The 20151-nt window shown below is 36.3% G+C and overlaps 1 protein-coding gene across 3 annotated transcripts in view; it reads left to right on the forward strand.

Moving 5' to 3' along the window:
• HMCN1 (hemicentin 1) overlaps window positions 1–20151 on the forward strand; it is a 482690-nt gene that overhangs the window by 235299 nt on the left and 227240 nt on the right. For all 3 annotated transcript variants that reach the window (XM_086694136.1, XM_086694137.1, XM_086694138.1), the window contains 8 exons: window positions 2589–2783; window positions 5370–5465; window positions 6990–7117; window positions 8422–8566; window positions 11643–11755; window positions 13445–13604; window positions 14208–14376; window positions 17932–18059. In XM_086694136.1, coding sequence (XP_086550262.1) covers window positions 2589–2783; window positions 5370–5465; window positions 6990–7117; window positions 8422–8566; window positions 11643–11755; window positions 13445–13604; window positions 14208–14376; window positions 17932–18059 — 1134 coding nt within the window. The remainder of the gene's footprint in view (window positions 1–2588; window positions 2784–5369; window positions 5466–6989; window positions 7118–8421; window positions 8567–11642; window positions 11756–13444; window positions 13605–14207; window positions 14377–17931; window positions 18060–20151) is intronic.

Here is a 20151-nt window from a genome sequence, read left to right on the forward strand (position 1 = left end):
CTTTTTGTTCTTCTGAAATTGATTTTCTGCCCCATTTCCACATCTACCTGCCCATACTCTGCATCTAACACATCCTGAGACTTTTATAACCTCTATTTCTCCGAAAAGCAACTGGCTCTGGGATAAATGACTACTGTCAATGCAGAGAAAAGTAACTAGTCCTTTACACCTAGGATAGAAAAACAATGAGCTATTTTATGAATTGTTTTTAAAATATGTTTATTTTGCCTATGAATTTTATATGTCAGTTTCCCACATAGGTGGATTAAGAGAAATCTAAACACAGCTACTCTCCTTCTTGTTTTTTTTTTGTTGTTGTTGTTGTTTTTTTTTTAATTTTTTTTTCAACGTTTATTTATTTTTTTGGGGACAGAGAGAGACAGAGCATGAACGGGGGAGGGGCAGAGAGAGAGGGAGACACAGAATCGGAAACAGGCTCCAGGCTCTGAGCCATCAGCCCAGAGCCCGACGCGGGGCTCAAACTCACGGACCGCGAGATCGTGACCTGGCTGAAGTCGGACGCTTAACTGACTGCGCCACCTAGGTGCCCCCTCTCCTTCTTGTTAAAAACATATTACATTGTGGATTTAATTTAATTTTATTTTATTTAGGCTCAATAAACCAACAGTAGGCTTCTGAAATTGCCATGTTTTTTTCAAAAGATCAAAGTTGTTAACACCACATACACTTACATACGTATACAAATGCACATATTACATTATTATTGAAGCATTTTAATATTGATTCACTCATTCACAGATATTAAGCAACCATGATAATGCACAAAGTACTAGGTTAGCTGCTATAAAAGATAAAATATGGTTGCAAACATAAACTCTCTAGGGAAAATCAAACACACAGTCTAATAAAAGGCTGGATAAGGCCATTGCCATGGAAGTGGTACAGAGTGAGTTTTGTACCTCACAGAGGGAGGAAGTCATGTCCATCTGGGAGGATGAGAGATGGCCTCAAAGAGGGACCTTTTGAACTGGACTAAAGAATTGTCAATATTTCAATAGCCAGAGATCAGTTACCAACATTGCATTTGAGAGGGATGACTGTAACACAGGTACTGGTATGAAAATGGTTAATCCTTATTTAGAGAAGAGTAAAGAGTTCTGATGGACCCTTGAATAAGATTTCTGTAGGTGAATAATGGGAGATGAGGCTGCAAAGTTAGAGGATATCCTTTAGCCTAGGTTAATAAAGCATTAATGCTGCTCAGGAGACAACTGTGCGTCCGAGTCTCAAAATTCCCAATGAGAAAGCAAGAAGTGATCTCCGCACCCATTTTTATTAGCTTGCTAAACACCTTGACTTCGAGCAGTTGTAGGAACTCATAGAAAAGGGGAGGCTGATAAAATGACAAAAAACTGTTACCAGTATCAACCTGGTTTTCAATCCTACCTCCAGTCTTCAATTCCATGTAACACTTAGCAAATCTGTGTGTCAATTTCTTCATCTATAAAATTCGAGTAATAGTAATACTTACCCCACAGCGTTATTGTGAAGATCAAATGAGAAAATTAATGGAAAGCACCTATAACAGTCCTTGCTTTGTAAGTGATAGTTGAATTCCTAAGCAATATTTAACCTTGACGTTACCAAGGATCCCTCTCTTGGGCTCCTCCTCTTAGAATCCAACATGAGCAGGTTTCATGAATTACTTCATGAATGCTTTAATAGCATTCTACCTCCTTGTCTGATGCCTCATACATCATTACTTATAAGTTCTGGGGAACTTATTTGGGCTGGCTGATAGCTTTCTCCTGTATTTCCTTCCCATGTTTTCCAAGTTGTGCCAACAACACATTTCTAATTCTTCCTCCTGGCTTCTGTGTTTACCTAAATTATGTGGATAACTGTAGCCTTTTAATCTATAATTTTATAATTTCTGAATCAGATTTTAACTCTAAGATATTAAGCTCTCATTATTCTCTTTTTATCAAATACTATATTCTGTTGTTGTTATTGATTCTCAAGCTTAAATTCCTTTAATTGAAAAATGTAAAAAAAAAAACAAAAAACAAAAAACAAACAAAAGATGAAAGATACTGAGAAGCAAGAATGTGATATAGAGCAAAGATTTAATTTAGGATTAAATATTTTAGCTGGAGATACAGTGATCTGTTAAAGAATGTGCTCTAGTATAAATTAAGTTCTTTAAACCAGTAGGAGTTAAGTTTTGTCAAAAATTTTTCATTATAAGGCAAATTTATTTATAAGAAAGTTCAAAGATTTGAGCAGTATGACATTAACTAAAATTGAAAAGAAATTTCTAAAATGAAAGGTTCTCTTTATTTAAAGTAGTCTTGATTTAAATTCCCACTCTTGAATTCCACTCTCTTTATCATTTGTCACTTTAAGGAAGTAGTTGAACTTCTTTGTGCCTCTATTCATTTATAAAGCAAAAAAAGAAATATCTGCTATTTCAATAGCATACAGGAGTAAAGGGTAAATTTATAATATTATGTGAACAATACCTGATTCAGATTCGATCTGTTGACATTTTAATAATTAAGTTTATATTTAATGTGCCTTTACACTGTCCCAACAACCTTTTTTTGTTTGTTTTAAATATCTTCCAGCACCTCCAGTTTTCATACAAGAACCTGCTGATGTGTCTATGGAAATTGGCTCAAATGTGACACTACCTTGCTATGTCCAGGGTTATCCAGAACCAAAGATTAAATGGCGTAGGTCAGACAACATGCCAATCTTCTCAAGACCCTTTTCAGTGAGTTCCATCAGCCAACTAAGAACAGGAGCTCTCTTTATTTCAAGTAGGTTAAAGGAAATATATTTTGTACAAGTATGCACATTTATTATACATTCATGTTTTATACACAGGGATTACTATGTGTAAAATTGTGAATTAGTCATAACACATTTTGTGTTTGTTGGATTTCACTTTAAAATGGTGTTAAACTCTTATATTTTGGAATTGTCATAAATTATATTTTATTCAAATGTATGTGATATCATAAAGGCTTGTGAAGCAATGTGACTTCTTCATATGTCACTGTTTCTTATTACAAATAGAGTCACCTGGGCCTCTAGGTGAATAAGTGATCACATTTTATTGTCTCTTATACCAACTGCTGTATAGAAAGGTAAAATATTAAAATAGTAGTTAGTTAACTTTAATGAATTATTTTTGACCAACAGTATATAACCATAGGGACTCTATACTCTATGGAAGCTCCTTGATTAAAAATTATATCCACCTGGAGTGTAAGATTTTTTAAAAAGTACTCTATCATCCAAGAATTTTGCCTATAAGCTATTAAGCATTCAAATATTTGTAAATACTTTGTACTTTTTCAAATAATATTCAGAATGTTTGAATAGTGGCACTAGAGAAATAAAAGCATTTAGTCAAGTAACTGATTTTTAAAGGGTAATTGTATCTTTGGGGTTATTTTGTAGAAAGCCTTCAGTAAGTGATTTCCATGTTTATTAACAATATTAAATGTACATTAGCCACTTAAACTTCCAAATATGAATTAAACTAATTAGAAGTGCTTAAGTGATTAGCTCTGGGCTAGGCTCTGTGGTTAAGACAGAAGTCTTATATGGGGTCCCCCACTTAGGCATTTTACAACCCACCATCTAAGGGGATGGCCACAAAAGTACCTACTGGGTCAGATTATGCAGGACCTGGAACGTGCAGGTGAATAAATGCTTTTGATGAGGTAGAAAATAGCCCTCCAAGCTTCACTGCAGGACAACCCCTCTGCAGGATAAAAGATACGAAAATGGGGGAGGCTTACAGGGTTATACATGTGGGGTAATAATAGTGATGAGAAAAGCCTGGGTAACAAATTAGACCTGAAACAAATCAGTTAGAAGTGATGTAAAAAACCAAGAATGAAAGAGGGCAACATATTGACCAGTGGTTGCTTAACTGTCCACCTTAAACTATCTAGAAGGAAGGTAGAGATTAGAAACCATTTTCTGCAGTCTTATGTATTCCTATACAAATTAATCCAAGAGTTGATAATATGAAAAATATCTTGGGTAAAAACAATGTGACTTATTAACCAGATGATTTGGTGAATTTTCCTTTGCAAATGAATGTTTGCTGTTGTTGGGAGTGGATACTGCCTGAACTTACCAGATGTAATTCTGAAGTTATATGCCTATGGTTAACAAAGAAGTAGGAGCTTTGTCACTGCTCTTTATCTGAGATAAATGGAACTGTTAATAATGGAAAGCTACATTTTTCTCTGTCAAATCTTATCAGTAGATTAAACTGTGCTTATTTAGTGAAGATATTTGCAAGGATTATAATCATTTCCCTATTTAAAATCTTCTGTTGACTCCCTTGTTGCTCAGAAGACAAACCACACTCTTTACAAGACATCACACTCTGTCTTTAGCTTGACCCCTGACTATATCCACACAACCTGTAACCTAGTAGTCTTCATCCTGATCCCTTTAACACCCTCTTTAATTAAAAAATATTTTGTAATATCCTTCTTATTATCCTGAAACAGTCTATCTTTTTGACCTATCTACATAATAAAAACTCTTTTAATATCCAAAATGTAGTACAAAAGAAAATAAAGGAAAGTAATTATTACTGAAATAATAGACATTTCAATAGATAAATACTCCAGAAATGTCTACACAATATGCATACATGTTTATGTGCATCACCATAAATTTGACAGCTCAAATGTAGACTGATACATGTAATTATTATATAATTATAAACAAAGCCATCAAATCCATGAATTTCCAGTGGGATCTTCAGAAGTCTTGCTGGATTTGGGATAATTGTTCCTTCCATGAATCTGCCCTCTGCATGGCCTACCTACTTCTTGCCCAGTAAATGCCAGTATGCTCCCCCAATCATTGGGCCAACTGAAAACAAAAACAAAAAACAAAAAACTCCCTTTCTCCCTTGCAAACCTTCAAAATACCCCCAAGGTGGTGCTGCAGCATCCATTGGTGGTGCAGCTTTACATTATTTGCACAGACCTTGATTTTTCAAGTCATGCTTTTGTCTTTGCAGCCCATTGGGCTTAGACTGCCCTTCCTCTCTTCTACCTGCTGTTTACAGTACAGCTTGTATATTACCTACTACGTGCATCCCTCCCTAATTCCTCTGCATGCCATCAGTCTCTCATGTCTCTGTGTCTCTGTGCTCCCACAGCTCATTGTTTCAAACTTGTATTATAGCATTTATCACACTGTGGTGTGATTGTTGGTTCTTATGTATGTCTCCTCCTGTAGAATGGGAAGTAACAAAAGGCAGTACACACACATTTTCCACCCACAAATTTGAGCATTGTGTCTGGCATGATTATGCTTCATAGATGGTGTTGAATGAGTAAACGATCTCTCTCTCTTTCTTTTTTTAGACTTATGGGCAAATGATAAAGGAACCTATATTTGTGAGGCAGAAAACCAGTTTGGAAAGATCCAGTCCCAGACAACAGTAACAGTGACAGGACTTGGTAAGATCAAGTATGTGCTTAGCTATCACACTCTTCCAAGTCATCAGACTTCTTTTATTACATCATCTCTTGTCTGTGCCACTTTAAACAAAGAAACAACAGGTAAATATTTGATTACTAGATTAGCCTCCTCTCCCCCACCCTATTTCATATTTCATGGGATGTTAGAACTGGAAATAACCTTACAGATCATCCTCTCCAAGTTCCTTATCTTTCATTTAAATAAATCAACTTGAATAAATTGATTTAAGCCTAAATACAAATACACACACACACACACACACACACACACACACACACACACACACACACGTTAGAGCCATGGCATTCTTTTCTGGTTACCACTTTTTACACTTTTCATTTTAGTCCACATGAAATTATTTGGGGATATAATATGAAGTAAGAATGCAATATTGTTTAGTGGTAAGACATTTGTTTCATTATCCTTTTTTGTTTTCACTTTTTAAATTTATTTTGAGAGAGAGAGAGAGCACAAAAGCAGGAGAGAGGAGCAGAGGGAGAGAGAGAGAGAGAGAAAGAGAGAGAGAGAGAGAGAGAGAGAATGAGAGAATCTCGAGCAGGGTCTACACTCAGTGCTCAGCAAGGAGCCAGATGCAGGGCTTGATCCTGCCATGCTGGGATCATGACCTTAGCCGAAATCAAGAATCAGACCCTAACCGACTGAGCCACCCAGGTGCCCCATTATAGTTAAAAAAAATTTTTTTTCATTTCAGAGTCTTGTATTGAATATTCTCTTTCCACTGATTAAAATACCCATTTGGTTACATGCTAAATTTATATTCCTGTGTCTATTCCTTGGAATTCTATTTATGCACTGGTACTACATTGTCTAAATTATTATAGTATTTAATATGATTTTTAAATCTCTCAGTGCCTGTTTCTCATTAATATGCATTTATAACATTTTCTTTCTAGATCTCCCTTTATTCATCAACATATACTTGAAATTTCCAAATAGAATATCTAGGGATTTTGCTTTGATTTATGTTTAATTTATTAATTAATTTCTACAAAAGAACATCTCTCCATCTAAGAGAGTCCACTTCATTTTATTTGCTTGAGCTGTTATGATAGCCTCCTCATTGATCTTATCCATTCTGATTTTTCCCTTCTCCAATAAGTTAGTCACAGTTTTCAGATTAGTATTTCCTGAGAATGGTTCTGATGATCCCACGTTTTTTATATGTAAATGATTTCAGTTCCTCTCCATTTGTCCATCAAACAGTGCAAATTTCTTGGCTTGACATTTCTGGCTGTGCATGCCATAGACGAATTCTCTTTTAGTGTCTACTTCTCTATTACTACCTACCCCCTTTGCCATTCCTTCTGCTTTGAAGGGTCTTTTATGTCTCTCTTCCAGTTCAGACCTATTTACATTTAAAAATCTTACTCTTGAAAATTCATTTTTTAAAATAGTGGAATTAGTAGTCATCAGCCTAGAAGAAGATTTGCCTTTCTTTTGGGTGAGATAGAGGTGATAATACCTGTTTCTCTACGACTTAGTTGCTCCACTCATTGGAATCAGCCCTTCGGTGACCAGCGTCATTGAAGGACAGCAGCTTACTTTGCCTTGTGCTCTGTTGGCTGGAAATCCCATTCCAGAACGTCGGTGGATTAAGAATTCAGCCATGGTAAGAACATTCTAAATCCATGCATTCACATTTGTAATTTTCTTGAGTAAGAGGCAATTTATTTCAAACATTGAAATATCAATTTAATAAATATACAAACATATACTTTGTAAATATAACACCAAAACTTTTTTTCCATATTGACATGGTTCAGTTCACGTTATTTGGGATTAATAAAATGGAGAAATAGTCAATGGTGTGATTTCTATTGTTTTGAATTCAATTCAGTGCAACTAATAAACTCTTCAGAGTATGTAAAAACTCAAAATACAAAATTATTTTTATAGTATTTAGATATTTTTATGTTCTTCACAGGATGTAATAAATGTTAACACTCTCATAAAATTTTTCCATTTACTAACCTTTATTATTAACTCCCAATATTATATACTTTATCATGAACTTTTTAAAAATGTGAGTCTATTTTGTGTCATTGTCTTTCAGGGTATAACTTTTGATTATGAAAGGATATGAAAATTTATCACAGTTCTATGGATTTTTTGTAAATATGCTACCTATGATAAATTTTCATCTAGTTCAGAGCATTTTTCCTTCCATTTTCCAGAGTAGTTAAACTCACTTTTTGAAGTACCAATTAGAAGTGAATTGCCTCCATGGAATAAGATGTAAACTTGTTCATCTTTGCTTGAAATCCTGAGAAAAATTAGTATACCTCACTCAACAATTTAATGCCCTTATGACATAGGATGATACTGCTTGAGCACTCAGGTGTCCTGTGATTGAACAGAATGCATATATGGTATAGTTAGCGTGATCATTTTTAATAGAAAATACTGCCAGCCTTCTCTGACACAGATCCTGTATCATACGTTGCCTCTGATATTTGCGTCTGTCACTGAAAAAGGCAAGTGTTGAGAATAGTCACATTCTCTCAGCTTGAATGAGTTCCTATTTGCCAAAATAAAAAATATCAAATAGTTTGCAAGTGGTAATAGTCTCCTTGAAAAAGAACAAATTAAGCCAAAAGTAAAAATGACTAGTGAAATTTGGGTCCTGAGTGATAACAAAATTCACAGAAACATGAAATAAGTGATGCTTCTGTTTCTTTCCTTTTTCCATCATTTGCATAACTCCAACAGATGTTAGGAGGTATACTTTTTGGTGCTACATTAGGTAGACATACAATTGATTCTACATTTGGTAACATGCTCATCATTTTTCACTTAAAGGTGTTAAAATATTTTGTTATAAGATATTTAATAACCCAGTTGGAGAAAAACAAATCTGGTTTTGATTTAGGGAACATTATCTTTTAAATTAAATATGACTTCCTTTTCTTTAAGTTGGTCCAAAATCCTTACATCACTGTACGCAGTGACGGGAGTCTCCACATTGAGAGAGTTCGCCTTCAGGATGGAGGCAGATATACTTGTGTGGCCAGTAATGTTGCTGGAACCATTAATAAAACTACCACCGTGGATGTGCATGGTAAGAGACGCACCCATTGTAATTCTTTCCAAACCGTGTTCAAAGCTAGGTTTGTGTCTTTAAACCAAGTAACTCTGTCTTCTGGTTGTAAGAAGGAGATTTTTTTTCCTAATTGTTATTTTTAACAAAAAGCCTTATTTCTTGAACACTATTTACATTGTTAAGGGTGTTTCCAGAATTCCTTTTTCTACATACACAACAAGGCTTTATTGGGAGTCACCAGCTGAGTCTGGCCAAGGGCTTTTGTAAGTGATTTCTTAATTGATAAAAGTGAACTCAGTTCTCAAAAAGTTATGTTTAAAAATACATTTTAATTTCAGGCAAGCCGAACTTATTATTCCATCCAAATTGCCTTTTCTTTTTGGATTGTGCAATAACCATGTCCTTACTAATGACCCCTTTGTGTGTTAGCTAGAAATGACCTAAACTTTTCTAAAGGCCACCTCATGTGCTCCAAACAATCTTTTTGCGTGTTAGATAACTTAAAAGTTCACAAATAAGAAAATCCAAAAGCCATCTTTTTCCATTCATAACTAACAGTCACGGACTTTTTACATCTCAATAAATAACTGACAACTTCATAGTTTAAGAAATTTTCATAAATTTTTTTGTGTATTTTCTTTAAAGACTTTGCAATGTTGTTTTTTTTAAAGTATGGTATTAAAAAATAGTTCCATATACAGAGATGAAAGTAGCATAGAACATTTATTTTTAGCAAATTCATCCCTTTATAAGGACATGAGCTGGAGATTCCGGTAATTTCCACATTTTGTTTGGTCTATTGAAATTGTCAGTGGATATAGACCATCTTTTTTTTTTTTTTTTTTTTTTTTTTTTTTTTATGTCTGCTTCTCATTGTAAATAGCCTCTTCTGTGGCGCCTGGATGGCTCAGTCAGTAAAGCATGCGACTCTTGGTCTCAGGATTGTGAGTTCAAGCCCCATGTTGGGTGTGGAGATTACATAAAAATAAAAAAAAAATCTTTTAAAAAAATAGCGTTTTCTGCCTCTGTCAGTCTTATACCAGCCTCTACCAACATCACATGAGATATTCTTGAAGAAGTATTATTTTAAAGAAATATTAAAGTAACACTAAATTATAGTCTAAAAGAGTAAACACATAATGCCAGATTGAATATATGTATAGTTGTACTTAACGATTTTTAGAGAAAATCAACCCACAGATTTCCTGGAGGGTGCTTATGGACTGGTTTGAGAATTTAGTATAGAAATATAATCATGTCACCTCCATTCAATACTGTATTGAGAAGGATTCTGAGGCAAATTTCTACTTGAGTAAAAGAGTAACATGATTAGCTGTGATGTCTGCCAAATCGGAGGAGTGAGGAGATAGACAAACCAATGATGTGGTTTATTGTGATGCAATAAATGTTGGACAATTAAAAGTTAAAAACATCACTTTGCAACATCGTTTCATCTATCTTAGTCCAAAATGAGTAACTGATTTAGTTACTAAGGTTAAAAGGAAAAAAACAACCCAGACATCTGACAGGAACCCAGTAACCATTTATCTGACAGATTAGTTTTTGAGTTGGATGTGATGCAATATGCCAGGTTCTCCTTACGTCCGTATTTATTTATGTCCATATTCTTTCATTACTAGACCTCTCCACTTTGAAGAATAGTCGTTAGAAGCTCTCAGTGACCACTTCTTATGAGGATGAATTAATGCATGCAAATATAAATACAATTAAAATGGCAAGCCATTTAACTGTCATCTTGATTTATATAGGTTGACAGTCTGGAAAGAAATAGCTCTTCCATGGTCAAATGTCATCAGATTTGAAAATGCCTAAATTTATCACTTTCCTTTATAGCTGTCCAACTCAATATGCATGTAAGAAAATGGCTTATTCCATGTTGCCACAAAATTACAGTATAGTTTAGATTTGACTCTTCCATGATGATTCTGGAAATTAAATTTCTTGCTTTAGAGAGTAACCTGACATAGAGAGTATCTGGTAATTTGTTGCCATTTTTTCTTAAGAAGAAATTATCTTAAGAATAAGCCCAGCCTTAGAAAATATGAGTATGTAGCAAAGCTAATCTCAGCCTCTCAGGGAAGTTTTTGAACTGAGGTCTCTGGTATCTCTTGTTCTGTCAAACTCCTCCAGGGTACCTATGATAATTCTAGAGAAATTTGACTCAAAGGCAAGAGACACGGTGAGTGCTTGAGCTCTAGGGAGCAGTTCCAGTCACATCTTTCCAGGGGAAGGAAAGGAAATGCCTGGTGTATATAGGGATTTTATTGTGTTCCTTACTCTATGTTAAGAACTTTCATGTGTGGGAGCTTCTTTAATCAAATTCATTATTTTGAGAACATTGAGTATTGGTCTTTTTTCATATGCTAGTTGCTTGTGATTAATTGAGATATACACAATGGAATAATTAACAGTCTTCCTTTTCCTTTTGCTTCTGCTCATATAATGTTAATTCTTCAGTTGCTTTCTAAAGTCAAAAGGTATGTTTTTCCTCTTAGTGAAAACTATTGACTTAGAATCCTGTATTTTAGCCTTAAATGTAAACTCCTAAGGCCTTGCAAGTTTTATTGTTGAATTTCTTTTAAGAAAACAAATCCTTTTTTTCTAGGTTAAATTTAGTAGCTCGCTAAGTAGCTCTTGTAAACAGACATTTAATGTATAGTGGCTAAAACAGTCTACTTTTCTGGCAGTGGGCGTAAGTCAGCTCACTGCAGCTTAATGGGTGATGGACAATGATGAAAGGTATGCGTTAAATATGTAAGTCTTAGGATGTAATTCAACCTTGAGTTTCCAGGAAAGCATGGATTTTATTCAGTCTTATTTTTGTTAGGAAAGTCAACTTACTAAGCATAATTTACTACTTGATTTTAAGTTTTCATTAAATTCTTCAGATTATAGCTACTATATTTACTTTATTACACTGCCTTACAAGGTACCCTACATTTCTATCAGAAAATGTTGAGTCTCAGCTAGTTTTTACAAATATGCAGTGTATCCTAAAAATGTACAACTTGAAACAAATGAGGCTACATGGAAAGACAGATGCTCACATTCTAAATATTGCTTCCTTTTTCAGTTCTGCCAACCATTCAGCATGGGCGGCAGGTACTCAGCACAATTGAAGGCATTCCAGTAACTTTGCCGTGCAAAGCAAGTGGAAATCCCAAGCCATCTATCATTTGGTCCAAGGTAAATGGCCCATCTGGTGATGTTTGCCGATGTCATGGGTTATAACAACATTATTTGAATATTTTGGGTCATACATGGGACTTGACTGTACCACAGAACTTTATAAAAAGGAAAACCCATGCACTCCTACCACTTGGAAGGGACCTCAAAATGTCCTTAGTGTAATCACCTACCTGAGGCTTGAGTAACGTTAAGAACACAACGGTGGACTGTAATATAGCACCAGGAGCTTTTCTTAGCACTTTACATGTTGTAGCAGATCCTTTCTTACCCCTTGCCACATCCCTTCAGCTCTTTTGATTTCAGCGCAGCTCTGGTGGACAGCTCCGTGCATTCTGCCAGAGTCCCACTTCACGTGTACCCCTCTCTGGTTTCTGGAGTCGGGGCTTTCTCCAAAGCCCCACAAGGCCACTTAGCCTGCTATCAGGTGGCCAGGAGGCATAGGGACATTAACACCTGTGGGGGGCAGGTGTCCTATATGAATGTCCTGCTTCTCATCCATCAGAAGAATACTTCTGGCCTGCTTCTTTATAGCTTCTCAAAGGATCCCCGGCACCAGAAGCTTATCAACCTAACCACAGAGGAAACCAGAGCACTGAAACCCTTTTTAGCTTTCCTTCCTTCTGTGCCTCACTCTCCCACTCACCTGCTCAAGCATCAAACTTCTTGCCTCCATATCTTTGTCTCAGACTCTCTTCTTTTAGGAAGCCAAGATAAGACCTCTACGAAGTCATTTATTCCCCTCTACATCCCTATCATGAAGTTGTCCAGCTTTTACTTGTATTCTTGCAGTGAGGAAAAAACCACTCCCTGAGGAGGTCCTTTTCATCTTTGAACAGTCATGAGGATAGCATATTTCCTGTAAATTAATTTAAATCTGGCAGATATAAGTAATATAAAATGACTGTATAATAACAAAATGAGACCTTTGTGTAATTGTTTGTGCTACAACCAAAGTATTTTACCATACTATCTAATTTTATATATCTAAAAAGCTCTGAAATATAAAGAAGTTGGTGTTGACATCTGTAAATTAATTAAAAAGGTGAAGATTTCTGCTTTCTGGACACAAAAATACAGTGGTGAAGCTTATCCCCAAACTGCACAGTGTCTAGGACTGAGTATAAGTTTAATGCATTTTAGGAAAACATAAGAATGAAACTTTCCAGGGTGGCCTTTGTGTTGTGAGAAAGCACAGAGGTTAAGAGTTGGGCTCCAGATCCTGACTGCTGGGGTTCAAGTCCCAGCTCTACCACTGAGAGACTGTGACATTGGGCAAGTTACTCCACTTCATCCCAAGCTTTAATACTTTCAGCTGTAAAATGGGACTTGTGGTAGTTCCTACTCATATGACCCTTTTGAGCATTAAGATAGCTAATTCATTTGAAGTACTCAGAACAGTGTGTGACTTTGCATGAGCACTGCCCCATCCGTTAGTATTACCATTATTCCCTCCAGTTTTAAGAAGCTCTGGAACAAAGAAGACATGGTTCAGTATGAAGAAATATCACCTTTGCTTTATTTGCTTAGTTTTTCTTAAAATTACCTTTCTTCAAATTAGCATTTTTTTTTAATCTAGGATTTTCCCCCTTGGAGATTTTTTTCCCCTTCCTCTCTTCCTTTTCCAGACATTAAGTCACTCCTTCATTATCTTAAAGAAAACACTTTGCTGTTTGTTGTGTTTTGCAGAAAGGAGAGTTGATTTCCACCAGCAGCGCTAAGTTTTCCTCAGGGGCTGATGGAAGTTTGTATGTGGTGTCCCCCGGGGGTGAAGAGAGCGGGGAGTATATCTGCACCGCTACCAATGCAGCTGGCTATGCCAAGAGGAAAGTGCAGCTGACCGTCTATGGTGAGAGCCCCTGGGGGAATGTTTTTCTTGGACACTCTCTACCGGTGCCAAAACTCACATTTCTCTCCCAAATCATATTACCGGGGGCTGTACTCCTAAAGTGAACTGCATTGACAAAAATGTATTTTTACTGCCAATGAACATCTTCTCTATTTAGATTCTGATTTAAAGGGAGAGTAATTGTACAGCCATTCAGGATAATGTTATGGTGTTTTCCCAAGGAGTGTGCTTATTGTATGTACCCAGTCTGCTTTAGAAACACCAGTTAGTTCCAACTCCTGGCAAAGCCAAACCTCAGCTGTGTCTCAGTTTGCACTTCTGCCTTGAGGGTTTACTTTCATAGATGGCAGACTCTAAAAGGGCATTTCAGCTGACCTCGTCATGATGTTCTGAAAGGAAGGGTGAGGAAGGGAGACTTTCTGGTCCTTTTCCTTTCAGCTCTCACCGTAAATGTGTTAACGGAAAGTTTTAGATAGGTACCAAAGCTTTGGCATAGACAGCATCTTCTTGTAAATTTGTAAAGAGTATTAGTAGTCCACATTTGAATGTAAGTGAAATGTTTTCAATGTACTATTTCCCTTCCAAAATGTGCGTTTATTTTAGTAAGGCCCAGAGTGATTGGAGACCAACGAGGACTGTCCCAGGATGAGCCTGCTGAGATTTCCGCCCTCGCAGGAGAAGACGTGACACTTCCATGTGAAGTGAAGAGCTTACCCCCACCCATCATCACCTGGGCCAAAGAGACGCAGCTCATCTCCCCATTCTCTCCAAGGTAGGGGATCTGGGATGAGCCAGACACAAGCAAACACAATCTCTTGGGACACAAGGTTGTGCCTATTCAGGTTTTCAAATGTATCAAGAAATAACTTTTAAATTTGAGATAATTTACACATACATCTGAGACTACAGAAAATATTTTTACCTTCTCAGTCTATCCTTCTTTCTTCCTTCCTCCCTCCCTCCCTCCCTCCCTCCCTCCCTTCCTTCCTTTCTCTCTTTCTTTTAATGTTTATTTTATTTTTGAGAGAGATAGAGAGCAAATGGGGGAAGGGCAGAGAGAGAGGGGGACAGAGGATCCAAAGCAGGCTCTGTGCTGACAGCAGAGAGCCCAATGCAGGGCTTAAACTCACGAACCATGAAATCATGACCTGAGCCGAAGTCAGATGCTTAACCAACAGAGCCACCCAGGCACCCCTAAATCATTCTTTAATATCAGGAATGCTAACACCCAGCTTTGACATAATTGCCCGTGGCTGCGTATACAAGGTAGTTATTAAAACAGAGCATATTTGTATATAGACTTGTTAGCACAAGTGCATAGGGCACACAGAATCTCATTAATCCCTTAGGAGCAGTAAAACACAATAAGTACTCTCATGTTTAAGATTTGACTCTCATTAGATGCTTTTGTAAAAATCTTCGTGATTAAAGCCTTGTACATATAAAGGCCTGCTGAGACAATATATCTGATATATTCCATTGAAATGGAAAGCAGAATGCCAGAGCCTTTGAGAGTACTACCTTTGTCGCCATGCAGGTGTGAGTTTAAATTTACCTCCACCACTTAAAGCTTGCCTGAAACTTTTGGCGCCTTTCTCAATGGCCCTCTGAACCTTAGATTTCTTATTTATAAAATGGACATAATACTTACCTGAAAGGCATATATAAGATAATGTATATTCCACATCTCCTGTCTCTAGTTCTCAAGGAATAGTAGCAATTACTATTTTAACTCAATGTCATGCCAGAAGTTACTGGTGGAATAAGAATTATAGTTTCCAGCTATGTCGGTTGGACTTACTGGCGTATAGTTATGAAGCTGTAAATGGTGCTCTTGTCATTTCCCTATCCACTGGTGAGGAGATAAAAAATAATTTAAGAACTACTTTACATAATGTTACTATTTTTTTGAAAAAATATGTGTTTGGGATATTTTTGAATGAAAGGAATACCATGTTATAGATAAACTTGAAGTTTCATTGTTTTCCTCCCCAGTCGCTTTTCTCCCTCCCCAGGGGGCAAATACTGCACAGATCTCATGTGCATCCTATGCACCCATTCTTAAACAGTATGGAATCATGTTTCCTGTAGTTTTCATTTCATTTTATGTGTTTGTTTTTAATTTGCCATGTAACATATTATATATTGTTATTCTACTGCTTGCTTTATTAAGTCGATATTTACTCATTTTTATACATAGAGATTTGCTTTATTCATTTTTAAAATTTTCTTCTTAATGTTTATTTTTCAGAGAGAGACAGAGCGCAAGCAGGGGAGGGGCAAAGAGAGAGGGAGACCCAGAATCTGAAGCAGGCTCCAGGCTCTGAGCTGGCAGCACAGAGCCTGATGCAGGGCTTGAACTCATGAGCCATGAGATCATGACCTGAGCTGAAGTCGGACGCTCAACCGACTGAGCCACCCAGGCGCCCTGCTTTATTCATTTTTAACTACCGTATACATATTCTGAATTTTGTTTGTACATTTCCTAGTGTACAGACATTCAGGGTTTTGCTTGTTTTGGTTTGGTTTGGTTTTAGTTTTCTTACTTTGTAAACAAGGCTCTTGAGTGAATATCTTTATATATGTCTCTTCATATACACGTGCATGAGTTTCTTTAGGGTTGGCCCAGAACTATAGTTTCTGGTCAGAATGAATTCCTACTTTCAGCTTTGTAGACAGTGCTAAATTGCTGTCCAAAGAGGCAGTAATGATTTACCTTTCTACCATGAGCATATAGGTGCACCTATTTCCCCATTATAATCAATGCATGGTGTTTATGGACTTAAACATGTTTGTTGGTTAGATGGGTGTGAAATGGTATCTTGCAACTCTTAGTTTTCATGTGACTGACTGCCAGAGAACCAAAAATGATTTTACTTTTTTGTCGGCCATCTGTTTCATCTGTGACTTGCCTCTTTAGACCTGCTGCACAGATTTATGATGACTGGTTTGTTTATCTTTTTCTTGTTGAATGTAGAAATTTGGTCTGTATTCTTAATAACAATCCTTTGTCTGTTGTATGTGTTGAAAATATATTTTCTCAGACCACTGTGAGACTTTTAATGTATGATGTCTGCATAGAATTTTACATTTTTTATGTAACTCAGTGTATTAATCTATTGTTTTTAAGATTTGTACTTTCTGGGGTGCCTGGGTGGCTCAGTCACTTAAGCATCTGACTCAGCTTCAATTTAAAATTTTTCCAAGACCATGGTCTAGTGGTTCTTTGCATTAAATTACTCTACTCCCTCTAGGGCACTTGGGTGGCTCAGTCAGGTAAGTGTCTGACTTCAGCCCTGGTCATGATCTCATGGTTCATGAGTTCGAGCCCCGCATCAAGCTCTGTGCTGACAGTGAGGAGCCTGCTTGGGGTTTTCTCTCTCTCTCCCCTCTCTGTCTGTCTCTCCCACTCTCTCTCTCTCTCAAAGCTAATAAATAAACTTAAAAAAAGATTTGTACTTTATGAAGAATATGTACATATCTTCCAGAGTTTTATTCTAATATTTTAAGCTTGTTTTTTCACATTTTTGACTTTAATACATCTGAATTTTTATGTTGTGTCTAGTGTTAGGTAGTGCTGTATTTTTTTTTAATTTATTTTTCCCATGTGGAGAACCAGTTGCCCGTCATTTTTGAATTATCAATCCTTTCCTTGATCTTTGTGATATCAGCTCTATTATTATATGTTACATGTTGGATTCTCCTATGTGCTTATTTCTTTGGGGGAGAATTCTGTCCTTAACTATTTATTCATTTTTCTGTCTCTGGGCCAGTAGAACACTTTGAGTAGGTATATCTGGCCTTCTCCCTTTAAAGCTATTTCAATACAATAAACATAATAACGTTTTTATATGTAGATCTAGTTCACCGAACTACATTATTGTTCTGTAGGAAAAATATATTCAATATATTTTTGAGAATTACATATGTACCTTATTTTGCCTTTAACACACTAAATTTTTTAATGAAGTATTGCAGAAAAAATAATAAAATTCAGAATATAGCTGAAATTTACTAAAATATATATTGGCTTTTTATAGTTACAAGTTAATAAAGCAGAGAGATGTACAGTTTTTGGATGATTTGAGACCATTAGGTTAGATCTAATGGTAAAAAAAAAAATCACATTTTGTGTTTGCAAGAATATCATACAAAATACACAGTACAATTGTGAAAATCCCTGAGTTTTAAAGTATATAGAAATATGGATGGGAGAATGGTTTCAAAAACTGCTTGCAGAGTAATGATTTCATACTGAGGGGCAGCTGCATAGGGGATATTTAAATTCTCATGTTCTATGGTCTACCATGTGGTTTCTTTCTTTCAGGCACACATTCCTTCCTTCTGGTTCAATGAAGATCATTGAGACCCGTGTTTCAGATAGTGGGATGTATCTTTGCGTTGCCACAAATATTGCTGGGAATGTGACTCAGTCTGTTAAATTAAATGTCCATGGTGAGTTTTGAAATGAGGGCATATGATATCTTTGTACAGGCCACAGGGAAACTCATCATACCAGTTTCTTTGATAGTTAATCTCCAAATTGTTTATAGAGTAATTAGAGAAAATTTTTCTGAAATTGGAGACTTGTCATTTTCTTTCATTTACTCTGGAAAGTTTATCTGCCATTTGTAAACAACTTTCCCCCGTTTCCTCAAATGAACAGTATTAAAGGTTTGGTTCTCAATTTTACTGAATGTCCACAGTCACTTATGGCGACTATTAATACACAGTAAAAAAAAAAAAAAATGTGTTTAGACTTACGGCTTTTTAGAAGTGAATGTGAATTATCAAAGAAGAATTTACTAGTATTTATATGGTCATTTTCAATATTCAAAGAACTCAGCAACTGAAAACATTCTGCTTCCTGGGACTCTAACTTTTTAAAAACTTTCTAGTTAATCTGTTTGATTACCTCAATTTACCATGGTCTGTCCAAATATTTATTTATTCAGCACATGCTTACTGAGTATATACTCTGTCACACATTTGTATAGGTAGGCCAGATATTCAAATATCAGAAAAGTATTTTCTTACATGGTATTGATCTGATTTCATTGTCAGATCAATCACTATAATAGCATCCTGTTAACCATGGGATTTGAGATAGAATTCTGTAATTTACAAACTCTAGGTTATCTTGGGCATATTACGTAACCTCTCTTACCTTTAGTTTTCTCTTTCATAAAATGATGATAACAATCCTATCAAAATTATAAGGTTGTCATAAGTGACAACCTTTACAATGTATTGGTTAAATATTAACAAAAAAAGGACAGAGGAATGGGGCTTTTGAGGGATGTAAATTCTAATTGTATAACTAGAACATTTATTGTATAACGTAAGTCAACTTGATTCTACAGTGTGTAACGCATGTACATGGAAGCCAGTTGTTACAGGGGGGTGGGAGAGACGCTGGTCCTTGTCTCACGGAGTCAAAGAATGAATCTCGGGGACAACAGAGAGTGAGCAAAGTGATAGAGTTTATGGAGGGAAAGTATAAAGCTCTCAAGAGTGAAAGGGGTCCTGACCAGGTAGGTGCTGAAGATTTCTGTCCTGACTTTTATTGGGACCTTATCAGAATGTTTGTGAGACTTCATGCTTGGCACCTAGCTCAGGGAGGTCTGGAACAGATTCATCTCATCCTCTTTTTTTCCCAAACTCCGCTGCCGCTGTCGCTTTCTCAGCCTCCCGGCTGAAGCTATACAGGCTGTCTCCCTGAGGGTCCTTATCTCTCCCTGCTTAAAGTCAACTGTTTCCCTATTTGCATTAATATTGGCAATGTTTCTGATAAATTATCTCATTTAAATTTCTAAAGGAAGGTACTGTAAAGACAAGAAATAGAGACTCGGTTTTGATGTTCTTCTCTGAAATTAGCAAAGGCTTTTATGAGAAACTTTTTTTGTTTTTTAAATGAGAAACTTTTCTTCCTATCTGGCTAAACCTTCCACAAAGAGAAGAAAAAGTAGGAGTACCTGAAGAGAAATGCTTTTTCTTTTACTTTCTTAAATTATATAAATCATCTAGATTGCCTTTTGAGGGAGTTTTAAACTTCAAGTTATTTATAAATTAAAGGAAACCTAACATTTTTAAATACTTGCTTTTTCCTCAAGTCTGGCATGAGGGGTTTCAGATTTATTATTTCCCATAATCCTTGCAGTGTACTGGTATTGATTAGGTTATTTGGCCTGGATTATTAAGGAAACAAGCCTCAGGAAATTTACTGACTTGCTCTAGATCACACAGCTACTAAGTGGCCTGAGCCTGGGTCCAAATCCTGAGATCGTTCCACTTTTTCATTCTGCCTCTTGGTAAAGAGTTCTCATTTAAAGTGAGAAAAGGAAAGAATTTGTTTAAAATTGGATTATAGGGGCGCCTGGGTGGCTCAGTCAGTTGAGCGTCAGACTTGGGCTTGAGTCATGATCAGGTCATGGTCTCGGGGTTCATGGGTTCGGGCCACATGTCAAGCTGTGCTGATAGCTTGGAGCCTGGAGCCTGCTTCAGGTTCTGTGTCTCCCTCTCTCTGCTCTTCCCCTTCTCTCTCTCT

The sequence above is a fragment of the Puma concolor genome, chromosome E4 (assembly GCF_028749965.1).
Source record: "Puma concolor isolate L17-30 chromosome E4, mPumCon1.1.hap2, whole genome shotgun sequence".
NCBI lineage: Eukaryota > Metazoa > Chordata > Mammalia > Carnivora > Felidae > Puma > Puma concolor.